Raw genomic sequence first — 13,256 nt, 5'->3', positions numbered from 1 at the left:
GCCAAGTACACCTTTCATTTTGACTTCAAAGATGGTCAGTGGGCTCAGCTGAAAAGAATTCAAGTGACGGTTAATGGACTAGGTAGCAGAAAGAAGCCACTGAGATGCAGGTGTGGCAGATGATTCTGATCTGTTGTTAGGCAGCTGGAGCAGGCATTTAATGAGACGAGGGGCAGCTTTCTGAATGGTGGGATCCTAATGGGAGCACCAAGTCCTCTCTGGTGGGGAGGAGACAGACAGGGCATTTTGATGTGTCCCTAGAAAGACTGTTTTCTTTTGACATGCCATCAAGTTCTGTTTATACCCCTGACTTCAGCACCATGATACTTGGCAAGTCGGTCCAATGGTTCATCAAATCACCCAGATTTCATTGTAGCCCAGAGAAAATGAAGGAGCTAATTGTGGTTATAAATGTGAAGCTTCCATTGAATGGCAACATCTAAGACTGATGACTAAGATGCACACCTCATGGGAAACTCTTGAAGGATGACATTTTTTTCCCACCCTTTTTACTCGGTATGAAAGCTGGGATTTACTTAAAGCATGGACTAAGCTCTACGGCTGATCACCCTGGCGACTGTAGAAAGAGAAGGCTATACCTTCCCATGGTTGTTATCTGCATTCTTCTATTGTTTGGACATCTGCCAGAACAATTGCGTTCTCTCTTTGCTGGCTACACATTGAGTTTCTAAGCCTAATATTCAACCACAGCTCCCTTCCACTGGAGAAGAGACACAGTGTTAGGGTGTGGTCCCAAGGCCACTGAATCTGTGGTTTGGCTTTTTGGGCAAACACAAACACACAGTATTTTATTCTTTCTGTCTCAGATAAGAAAGATACACTTCCCTAACAGCTCTAGTAATACTGGGATATTGGAGTAACAAAACCAAAAATTTTCCAAACATAAGGAATTGTACTGTTGGCTAGTGTCAATGTCATTTGCAAACCAAGGGAAGGACACCTTCTATGTGTCACTGATTTTATCTGATTTCTTAAGCTTTGCCTGCAGATACACAGAAGGATAAAATATAGAATGTATAAGTCACTGAACATACTGCATTTTCTTCTCCTTTGTTTTCTCTGGTATTACTAAAATTTTGGGCCATTACAAAATAAAATACCTTCTTAATCTTATCCTTCCCATTTTTGAGCATAAGCTAGGTGAATTGACACCACAGGCAAATCATTGCATCCTCTGAACTCCTTCAAGACCTTGATCTGTCACTATAATGCTCTCTTTAGAACAGAAGAGCACCTGCTCACGTAAGATCTGGTCCTAAGGGATCACCCTTATCCCTGGGGCCTTCATGAGGAACGCACATTTTTTTTTCAGCTGCATAGTCCCTCAAATTGAGCTATGTCTGCATGTCTAGATCTCAAACATCCTATTCCTTTTGCACTATGTACTAGTCAAAGCAAACGCTGTGATCTGGCCCCTGTATTTACAGAATGTAATAGACGATGAGGTCAGCCCAACCAGCCATGTAGGTCAATGTAGGGATTTTCTTTCTTCTTTAAATTGATTTTTATTGAGCTCTACGTTTTTCTCTGCTCCTCTCCCTGCCTCTCCCCTCCCCCCGCAACCCTCCCCCAAGGTCCTCATGCTCCCAATTGACTCAGGAGATCTTGTCCTTTTCTACTTCCCATGTAGATTAGAATATGTATATCTCTTTTAGGGTCCTCATTGTTGTCTAAGTTCTCTGGGATTGTGATTCGTGGGCTGATTTTTTTTTTTGCTTTATGTTTAAAAACCACTTATGAGTGAATACATGTGATGCTTGTATTTCTGTGCCTGGATTACTTCACTCAAAATAATGTTTTCTAGCTCCATCCATTTTCCTGCAAAATTCAAGATGTATTTTTTTCTGCTGTGTAGTACTCCATTGTGTGAATGTAGCACATTTTTCTTATCCATTCTTCAGTTGAGAGGCATTTAGGTTGTTTCCAGGTTCTGGCTATGATAAGCAATGTTGCTATGAACATAGCTGAACACATGTCCTTGTGGCACAATTGAGCATCCTTTGGATATATACCCCAAAGTGGTATTACTGGGTCTTGAGGAAGGTTGTTTCCTAATTTTCTGAGAAATCACCACACTGACATCCAAAGGGGTTGTACCAGCATTCTCTCCAGCAAGGCAGGAGTGTTCCCTTTTCCCCACAACTTCTTCAGCATAAGTTGTCATCAGTGTTTTTGATCTTGGCCATTTTAACAGGTATAAGATGGAATCTCAGAGTTGTTTTGATTTGCATTTCTCTGATGACTAAGGATGTTGAACATTTCCTTAAGTGTCTTTCAGCCATTTTAGATTCCTCTGTTGAGAGTTCTCTGTTTAGGTCTGTGGGGATTTTCAGGGCCAGTCTTGCAGACAGCTGAAGGAGAAGCACCGTATTGTGGGTGTCTCTTCCCACGTCTGTTGTGAAGGCGATGCGGTACTTAGAGTTTCGATTGCACATGGAAGATGACACGAAGAAAGAAGCTTGCAGCTATTCAAAAGTTATCCCTTGCTTCTCTCTACTCCCAGGCCCACCCTGCTCAACCACCGATGTTAAAATACTATCCAGAGTTCATTGTGAGCCATCCGAAGGCATGTTTCCATTGGCAACCACTTCCCATCACAGCGTACCAACTGGGCCAGAAAGAGGACTGGTGGAAACAAAGGTAAGATTTGTTCTAGAAGATGATTTATTCTGCTGTAATTTCTTCCAAGAGCTCCCCCCTTGCAACACACACTCCCCCTCTTTCCCACTTAAATAAATAATGAGCTTGGGAAGTCCTTTAGCCCGCTTTGCTTATAGACATATTTCTAAAAGAAAATAGAGACAGTGTATTCTGGAAGTTTATGTAAGGTCTAAGGAAGGAGTCACTCTGGTGCACTTTCCATCCTTGCTACAGCAGGTTTCCTTATGGTGAGTATGACAAAGGGCAGGCTGTGCGGCGGGAATGCCAGCCGGCCCTGTGTTCCAGAGCCTTCTATCACTCTTCCTGATTTGACATGAAATATTAAACACCGGTTACCAACAAAAAGTTATTGAACACAGATGTGCACTATCACTTTCGAATTGCTAAAGTCAATCTAGGGACACATATATGTATATATGCTCGTATATATCTATGCATTTATATATGTGCATTTCCCTGAAACACAAATGTTCTGTGACAGTAATGATTTCACAATATACCCTTTCAATTAGAAGAGGACATTGTATATGTGTTTTCGTTTTTTAAAATCCCTATTCTTTCATTCAAAAGGTCTGGCTGGGTATTTCATTACATATGGGACCAAGGAATGAGAAATAAATTAAAAGAAAGAGCGCCACCTACTGACGCATTTAAAAACTCTTCCACCGGCGCTGTTTTAGAATGGAAAGGGCTTGCACAACAGAGACCTTGTGAATGTGTAGCTTAAACTGTTTGGCTAAACGAGAAGGAAGAAAGAGGTAGGGGCTGCCCCCATGGAAAGCAATTGGTTAGAATGGAGCTGACTCTGTAAAGGAGAAAGCCCACTACTTTTCTGTGCCCCTCAGAAGCCCTAATTAATAAGTCTGCTTCAGGTTTAGTGTTCCCCCAGGACTCGGGTTAACTGTGGCATTCCCTTTTGCTGGGTTTAACGGAATCCTGTCGGGTCACACATTTTGCTCCATTACAATAATCGTATTCATGTCCCTGGCTGCCCCTTCCGACTCTCAGACATGGTGGGCCCCCTTTGAAAGGATTTACGGGACCACTTCTCCCGCTAGTGAAGTTGGGATTGTTCAGAACCTACCTTCCTCTCCCCTGCCCCCACCCCTGCCCAGATTCACGTGATTTCGCAGGGGAGTGAAGAAAAACATCCACTGGGGACTTAAAGCCAATGTCAGGAGGCAGAGCATAGTTCCGTGAGTAGGAAGCCGCTGAGTGGGACCACGGGGTAGGTGGCTGGGAGCAGCTGGTCAATGGTCCCTGCCGTGTCAGCGGGTTCTTGCCCTTCGACCAGTCTATAAGATCTTCCAGAACCATTTTTTTAATATTTATTTATTTGGAATACAATATTCTGTCTGTGTGTCTGCCTGCAGGACAGAAGAGGGCATCAGATCTCATTTCAGATGGTTGTGAGCCACCATGTGGTTTCTGGGAATTGAACTCAGGACCTTTGGAAGAGCAGGCAAGGCTCTTAGCCGCTGAGCCATCTCGCCAGCCCATTTTTATTTCCTGCTTCGATACTTCTTTTAAGAAAGGCACAGTCTCCAGAGTCACTGGCTGAGATGTGACTTATTGTTGCATATCCTAGTGACTCAAAGGGTCACAGCGACCTGGTTCACCCTGCTTGAAACTGGCTTCATTAATTACAGATGTTTTTTTTTAAAGATGAATCAACTCTTGATTTCGCTTGTCCACTACTTTTGAGCAGTGACTATAGAAAATATTATCAATATGCAATAGGACGGTATCTGAAAACACACAATGGAATGATTTTGGATGAAGTCCTTTGAACCTGTATCTCCAGCCATGCGTAGACTTGATTAACTAACTATAGGCCCAGGTATTCAAAGTCTGAGGAGAAAAATGTTTATCTTTCCCCAAATGAATCACACATCATTTATCACTGTAGAGTGGCCAAACTCGATGGCTTCCTTGTCACACATAAATTCAATAGCTGACCACATCCAGGGACGGAAATTTCTTATAAATCAAACAACTACATACATTACAAAGAAAGGGAGTGGAACTCACTGCTGAATTTTGGTCCATCAGAATAAGTATGATGAGGGTCTGGTGTATTCAAGGCACAGTGCTAGGTGTCATGGGAACGGTTAATGAAATATGATCTGGCCCAACCCTCAAGCAGAGAAACACCTGCCTGACATTGCTGCTCTGGAAATTACATGCAGTGACCTTGCACGGTGCCTGCCGACAGGTCAGTGGTTAGTAGCATGAGGACTACAATCTCACTTTGAGACAGTATTTAAAGCAGAGGGGACAGGGATGGCCAGAAAGGAAGAAATGGTGCATTACTGAGTGATGGCTGAAACACCAATTGTGCTGGGGTCGGAAGGTAAATGTCTAAATCCTCCCCCCAGAGAACTTCTTGCAGTTGTTTTTAGCCCTGACTAGCATTTGCTGTCTTCAAAAACTCATTGTGTTCTAGACACAAGGCTGTGCTACTGAAATTTTCAACTCTCTTCAAACCTCTCCAAAATCAAATGATATAAAATATTATCAACCTCATTTTAGAGTTAACAGTCCCAGAGAGGCTACAGAATTTATGTCACAAACGCAGCAAATTTTTAACTGATATTTGGAGTTTCTCCACTTGACTAAACTGTCTCCACCACAGACTTACTTTCATTATTATTTATATACACATGTTTATGTCTGTGTGCGCATGTATGTGTGCAGTCAATGCAAAATTGACTTCAAGTTTCCTCTTCAGACGCCATCTACCTTTGTAAGCTTTTGTTTTTGTTTTTCCTTCCTTCCTGTTTCCCTTCCTCTCTCCTCTTCGCTTCTTCTCTTTCTCCTTCTCTTCCTCTCTCTCCTTCCCTTTCTTCTCCCTCTCTCCTTCTCTTCCTCTAACTCTCTGTCTCTTTCCTTTTCCCCTTCCCTTCCTTTCTCTCTTCCTTCCATCTTTCCTTACTTTTCTCCGCCTCCTGTCATTGAGATACAATCTCTTACTGGTCCAGGGCTCTTTGCCCAGGGATGGGCTAGCTGGCCAGCAGTGTCCTAGAGATTATCCTATCTTTTCCATTCCATGCTGGATTTAAGGAATAGGCCACACTGTCAGCTTTTTAAAAGTGTGTTCTGTGGCTGGAACACAGGTTCTCTTGCTTATATGGCCACCTTTTGCCAGTGGGGCTGTGTCCCCAGCACTGTCCAGAGTTTTAGACTCTAGAGTAAAAAGGAATGTAGCCGCCATCTTTGGTCCCCTCACAGATAGAGAGGTCCACAGGAGAAAACAGCATGCCTGAACCCACATGCCCAGCTAGTGACCTCACTGAAGTCAGAAAGAAGCCAAGGTCTACAGCGCCAGACTGGTGCTATTTATAAAGTTGTTAAATATTTCCCAGTAAGTCATAAATCAGTAGCTATTATTTTTATAAAACAAAGAGACTACATTAGGAAAGATCTCCGTGTTGCAGCTCATCTTTCCTTGGCTGAGGAGAAACCTACTCATTTCCAGATCCTGACAAATCGTTCAATAACCCCCCAATTCACTTAACTCCAACCCCATCCACAATGGGCTCATCCTTAAGTGAGGACAGCAAAATAGAGACATGGGGGTATGTGTACGGATGTCCAGGCTTAATTGAACCATTTTCTTTCTTGGAATGTGCTACATTTTGAATTATATATTTGATGGATAATTGCACCTTTGCTTTTCTCTTGCGTATAAAAGTGTTCTTTATTTTTGGAAATCTTGGGCACATCTTCAGTGAAATTAGATCACATCTATTTCCCATTTCTCCCCTTCAACACCCCCTAAGTCCTACAATATACCCCCTCCCGAATTAATGGATTTATTTAATTTTTTAAAAAAACTCACTAACTCCAGTTAGAGCTGACCATTCACAGGTGTGGAGCACAGTGGAAACCTACAAGAGCAGACTCATCAACCAAAGATGATTCTCCCTCCCCCAGTAACTGCCTGGTTCTAACAGCTTCTCAGTGGCGTGGGATGATGGGGTTTTGACTGGCTTGATCTTGTGCACATAACAGGGGCACATCCTTTATGACTGTGAGCAACATGCCTTGTGTAGAAGGATATTGCCCTCTGGATCTTACACTTTTCTCATTTCCTCTTTCTTGATGTTTCCAGAGTCTTGATCGTACTGTGGTCAATAGAGATGTCCCAATTATGGCTAAGTTCATTACATTTATTTATACCTTCTAAGCCTGAATTGTTGAGTACTATATTTTTCATTTTCACCTGTTTTCAAATTATGTTTAAATTAATGGCTTTATGTGCACACATACATGCATGTGCACACACATATACAAACTTTTGTTTGTCTTTGGCTTATTTCACTCAGCACTCCATGTACCTATTAATAGGAATGTCACAAAGTATTTAAGCACTTTACCATTAACAATGTTGGGTTGTTTTCAGTTTGACAGCAGTAAAATGCCGCTGTGAACTATTTTGTGCATGTTTCTAGGTGTGACCAATAATATTTTAGCTACATATTGAAGAGTAAAATTTCAAGGTTTTAGCATGTATATTCTTAGTTTTATTAATATAATTTTTGGGGAGGGTTTAGCTATACCCAGTTAATTGCTCCCTTGTTTTTATTAATCCTTCTTATATGTGACTTTCGTGAATGGTCCTCCTTTTTATTTAGGTTTATTATATTCTTTTCTGCATTTAGTTTTTTTTTTAATCGTATATTTAAAGCTACTATGTGTGTGTTTGTGTTGGAGGAGGGGGCCTTTCCAGTTTCCTTGACCTTGTTCCCTATGAGATTGTCTGTCTTTATGTGGACATTCTTGAGATGATTAAGAAACAAGTTCTTAACCTGAATATGTGCGCCTCTCTTCTTGGTGTTTGGCCTTTCCACTCTCTTGATGGCATATTTTGATGAGTATTCACTTTGAGCTTATTATCAAATGTATCAATCCCTCACCTTCAGGCATTGCCTTTGTTTCTTATTACATTTTGTCTGCAGCGGTATTATGAAGATATCCTACCACACTGTCTACTAGATGACTATCATCTTACCTTGCATGTATGAAGGACTGGCATTATGTCTTACTTTTTCCTGTGCATGCCCAGACCCTGAGTTAACAAGAACATTCGTCCCCATCCCGTCACAGTGTGCCCACTGCTGTCAATACACTGCCATGCATCGGTGTGCTGAAGGACTTCGGTTCTCTTAGTTTATTTTACTTGCATGTGTCTGGCCCATATCACACTCATTCAGGCTCTATCACGTTAAAGGGTTTCCATGCTGTAGAGCAAGGTAAGCTATTAAACGATGGTTATGAGATGATTCTGTGAGACTGTAGAGAAAGAGCACGGGGGAAGACTGCAAATTAGGAGACTGAAGTTATCTAGGGCCCAGTCTTTGGATCATTTCTCTTTCCCTGTACATATTCTGCAGTCATTTCTTCTGACCTTGAGGGTAAAATGTCATCTACATACAAATGGATCAAAACTCTGTATCCCTGCCTAGACTCTCCCACTGAACCCTTGACTTAAATTTGCAAGACTCTGCTTGATACCACCAGTCCAAAATATGATAGGCATTTTAAATTTCGTATGTTTAAGGTAGTCATAGCTTTCTTCTCTATCCAACTTCTTATTCTTGTGATGATTTTAATCCCAGTTTAACAGGAACTCCCCCCCCCCAGAAGATTCGGTGTCATTCAGTTTTTGTTTTTCTTTTACACTGTACTTCTTGGTATCAGGAAATTGCTTCGTCCTGCATGATATCATATCCAAAATGAAAAGCTTGTGCTACCCTAGCACCAGCGCGGTGATTAAAGCCCTACGTTGTCTTGCCTGGACCTGCTGCAGTAGCCTCCAGTGGGTCTCCTGGCTTTAACACTTCATCTCTCTAGTCTGCCCTCTGTACAAAACGTCAATAACAACAAAATAGCAGCTATATTCACATTGGCTATTTCCTAAGGATGTTTAATCAATTTTTACACAACCCAGAGTAAAATCCAAACTGCAAAATAGAGAAACCACTTGAAATGTCTGGTTCCAAACGCTGGGCTTCATCTCTTAATGCTTTCTTTCTCCCATTGTCTCTGCTGCTGTTGGCCACCTCAGGAGCTGACTTGAGTTTTCCACAGAAGACGCTCCAGCCACCTCATCGAGCATCATTTGTTCCTCTGATAATTGCCCTCTCTCCAAATTCCCATTCTTAAGTCTTATTTTCACTCTAACTTCACCCTCCCAGTGAGATTCTAACTTGTATAAACAGGATTGATTCCGTGCTTGGGTTCCATGCTATATTTCTCCATAACACTTATGTCTAGCATGCTGTCTGACATAGACGTTGCTTATTTTATGCTTATAAGGCTGAAGGATGAAAGTATAAATGCTCCCCATAAAAAAAGTTAATAAATCTGCTTGGTTGAAGAGCTCACATTTTTCTCTGTAGATTTTTGTCCCTGATGACTCCCCGTGATATCTTTAAAGTGCCTGATTGGGCAAATCGTATTTCTTGGAAGTATATATAGAAAAATTCTTTATGATTGACTAGTTTCTGTGCTTTGTAATTGTGTAAACTCCTTGGTCTAATAAAGAATCTGTGCCTCAGTGTACCCTGATTATTATAAACATTTCCTGCCTCTTTAGGATGAACACAACTCCTTTTTAGAAAATATTATTCATAGTATATTGTGTAATCTGAATAAGTTAAAGAGACCATTGTGGAAGATGTTCATTAATCTGACTTAATGTTTGATAAACTAAGCTAAATGTGCTTAATGTCTCCTAAACTATGGTGACAGAGGTTGACAACTCCAGCGCTGTTCTTATTTATCTCAAGGAACCCAAGACAGCCTGGTCCCTAAACTGTGGTCCTCTGTTAGGATACTGAGGCATGGTAATAAAATTTTAGAGAGGGAGTTTTCTATAATCTGATTATTAAATTCCATGTTTTTAATGGGCCTGTTACCTGGGCTGCGTTTCCCCCAGATGTTTCTTAGTACTTTCATTTCTTCAGCTCATTAGAAGATGGAGTGGGGGTGGCAGAAAGGGGCTGGGGCTTCTTCTGAATTTATGAAATGGACTTTTGCATACACCTTGTGTACATATCTTTTCATCTGGATAGCAAGGGCTCCTGTTGTGAGCATCCTTATCTCCTTTCTTCTTGAGACCAAGTCCCACATTGTCACTCAGGGTGTGTTTTTGTTCTCAAACTCCTGCTCTAGGAACTCAAGTGCTGGAAAAACAGATGTGTGGCAACCATGCCTGGCCGATGTCTCTCTTTAAATGCATTCTTCTTAGAATTCCAATCTGACCTAGAAAGGTGCACACTCTCAACCAATGCCTGTTTCCTATGTACTCAGCGATGAATCAAACTGATCTCGTCTCAAGACCCCAGAACCCAAGGGAGAATGACAAGAAAATGCAGATTGCATGCTCTCAATTGCAAACTTTTAATCCGTAACTAGCATTCAACACAAATTACTTAAACTACAGTCAAGAAACATTAATAAATGAGCTTCATTTGTAATTTCTAAAATGTGTTTTGTAGTATTTGGAATTTGTATTATATAATGTTAAAATATCATTCATATTTCTCTCACAATACTTGTTATTTTACTTTGGTGAAAACTTTAAAATCTTTTGTTCTATATTTTTTCTTTTTCACTTTTGTCTGTTTTGAACATATAGTATATTATCACTGTCTACATAACTTGCTTCTAAACAAGGAATAATTTCAGCATAACACTGCAAGTTTTCTACTCCAGGCAGACAGAAACAAAGCTATTATCAGCAAAAGGTTATTCTGCTCACGTGATCTTATTTTCTCTTAGACCTCTTAGACCAGGTGAGAGACCACCACAAGCCATGAGGGGCAGTGGATCCCACCACCTGAGCCCTCTGTGGGTCCCAGGCTGGTGAGAGGTAGCAGGTAAGAGATCTCGGCAGCCGGTCCCAGGAGGAGCCAGGATGGGTGAGAAACGGATAAGCATGTCAGGTAGAGTGGGTGCGTATAGTCTATTTAGTGGGTTATGGAAGGGAAAGGGAAGGGAGAGAGAGACAGAGACAGAGACAGAGAGAGCGTGCACACACAGACTGGAGGAAGGGGGGAGTGGGCAGGGATTGTCTCGTAAAGGGACAGGAAAGCCAGCAGCAGATCATAAGACAGAGGAGAATGGCTTCATTGTACCTCATACCAAGAATTGAACATGCTTGTTTTGATTTTTATTGTTTTTCATGTTTTGGGATTGGCAGAGTATTGGGAGCAGTGAGACCCCAGATCCTGAATTTCTTGTAATCCCCTGATCTGAGTGCCTGCAGCTGCTCTGAGCACCAGACCTTCAGGAGTTCCTGATGGCAGGAGAGTGGTTTCTGGTGGGTTTGGCTGGGGCGTGGCTATCTCTATAAAATCTGCCCCTGAACACAATAAAGGGGGCATTCATGGAGAATTCAAGGATGACCCGTGTCGCTGTCTCTCTGTCTGTGTGTGTTTCTGTATTTTAATCTCCAGCCCCCTAGCCCGACGCTCAGACACAGGGGTACGGTGCGCAGCAGCAGAGGAAAACAATGTGAAGTTGGATGGGTAGGGAAGTGGGAGAAAATCTGGGAGAAGTTGGAGGAGGTAAAAGAACAAGATCAAAATGCATTATGCGAAAAGCTTTAAATAAAAATAAAAAAAAAAAAAACAACCTGGCAATGCCCCCCTCCCTCATAGTCTTTAGAGGAAGCATGGTCACATGGTACAGATCTGTGATGAAATAAATTTTAACTTCATTAAAAACCACCCAGCTTGCGGTCCTTTGTGAGGGCAATACTGAGTATGGGATATGTATTCTTTCCCCCAAATCCAAAGCCTTTGGTCTCCTCTCGCACTGAACCTCATCTGCTCCTGTGCTTAAGACAGCTGCTCCTTCTTTCCAAGGAGAGGGCAGCTTTGGCAGCCGCCATCTGGAACTTCTGAACATGTCAGGATTCTGGGAGCACGTGACTGTAAGGATCGTGTAAGCCCTGTGCCTCTCAGAGCTGCTGTGTGGAAACTGAAGCTCAAGCAGGCACAAAGATGATTTAAAGCAAAAAAGTGTGCTAGAGCTCTGGCCTCAGACTGCAAGTTTGGTTTTCTTTCCAGCGTGCCGGTTTTATAAGCAATCTGGAGTTAATTTAATGTTATCCACTTCAAGAAAAGCAATTTATTATTTGTCTTACAAGTGTTTATTTGATATTATGCCTTTATTATAAATAATTTCCAAATGAGAAAATAAATCTTTGTCAGAATTCTCACACAGATTTGTGAGGAACCAGGATAACCAAGCGTTTGTATAATGCACGTTCCCTTCTGATATTGCTAACGCAGTGTGTTCGGAATCAATGCTGAGGATGAAGAGGGACAAGAAATCCTGTTTCCAGGATTTATTTATCTCGAATCGTCCTCACTCACTTTTAGTTTTAATATTTTCCCCATATTGTAAAAAAAAAAAAAAAAACCAAAACCTAGTAAAACTGACAAATTTCAAAATACTCTCTACGGATAAGAGTTCTCTCCCCAGGTGTAAAGAAAACATAAGGGAACAAGAGACTCATCCATTGCCATATGGAGGACTCCCTGACCTTGGACAGGACCCATTACCGTTGCACTATTTACACTATTCCTCAAGTGGAATAGAGCAGGGAGGGAGAGGGAGGAATCCCTGCACGTCCCCCAAGATGTCAGACTGTGCCACTAACTGTGGGTTCATCCAGGCATATGTCCAAAATTTCTGTAAACCACATTTCTCCTATCTTGTCTCAGATATAGATACTGAAGTGGTTTACAGGGAAGGCCAGGTCAACCAGACAACTGTTTAGTGCATCGTTCTATTCACAGGAAACAGAGCCAGTGATGTGTGTGTGTGAGGTAGTTGGTATGGTCCTGAGGAAACTGGCAATCATAGGAAGCCATTTGTTTGGGACCCTTTGAATATGGGGAAGGTGGGCGTTGAATGAGAATTAAAAGTGTACTGAGTGATTAAAAAAAAAAAACTGAGGAGGAGACTGGTGGATTTTTTTGCAGAGCAAGGAGAGTTTTCTTAAAGAAAATTATATATAAACTAAAATCTGAAGGATAAAAGTTTGTCAGGCAAACTTGACAGTCAGCTTGGAGAAGTTGATGTCCTAACCAATAGAACCCTGCTCTGGTGTCAGTCAGAATTCCTCCTGCTTTGCAAACAAGAGGAGTTTTAGGAAAGAGCCCCAGTGAGGCTGATTTTAGAGTTCAGAAGGAACTGAGAAAATCATTTGAAAATTCTCAACCTTTAAAATGAATTTTAATAGAGAACTCATAGGATGTCCTTTGAAGGAAGGGAGAGGGAGGTAGGAAGGAGAGAAAGAGAGAGAGAGAGAGAGAGAGAGAGAGAGAGAGAGAGAGAGAGAGAGAGAGAGAGAGAGAGAGAGAGAGNGAGAGAGAGAGAGAGAGAGAGAGAGAGAGAGAGAGAGAGAGAGAGAGAGAGTCATAGAAAGGTGACTCCAAACACTGCTTCTATAAAGGAAACAGCAGTTTGTAATAAACAGCCATTCAAAGCAAATTATAACATTCCACGCTTGTCAGAACATTTGTTTCAAAGCGAAGAAATAGCTGAGGCAGTAG

At 41.7% G+C, this 13,256-nt stretch overlaps 1 protein-coding gene across 8 annotated transcripts in view; it reads left to right on the top strand.

Annotated features, from left to right (window-relative positions):
* The window catches only part of LOC126499328 (uncharacterized), a 45,512-nt gene that overhangs the window by 17,805 nt on the left and 14,451 nt on the right, over positions 1–13,256 (top strand). For 4 of the 8 annotated variants that reach the window (XR_007591059.1, XR_007591058.1, XR_007591061.1 and 1 more), the window contains one exon: positions 2,525–10,711. Coding sequence is in view for 4 of the 8 variants with exons in the window: in XM_050138495.1 (XP_049994452.1) it covers positions 2,525–2,661; positions 10,471–10,558 (225 nt within the window). In the remaining 4 variants the exon portion in view is untranslated. Of the gene's footprint in view, positions 1–2,524; positions 10,712–13,256 lie in introns of those variants that run through there. The other 4 variants (XM_050138495.1, XM_050138496.1, XM_050138498.1 and 1 more) reach the window with 4 other exon arrangements.

Source organism: Alexandromys fortis, unplaced genomic scaffold (assembly GCF_014885135.2).
Source record: "Alexandromys fortis isolate MF-2015 unplaced genomic scaffold, M_Fortis_MF-2015_v1.1 scaffold_15, whole genome shotgun sequence".
NCBI classification, from domain to species: Eukaryota; Metazoa; Chordata; class Mammalia; order Rodentia; family Cricetidae; genus Alexandromys; species Alexandromys fortis.
Note: the sequence above shows the minus strand (reverse complement) of the source record. Positions and strands in the feature narration are given on the sequence as shown.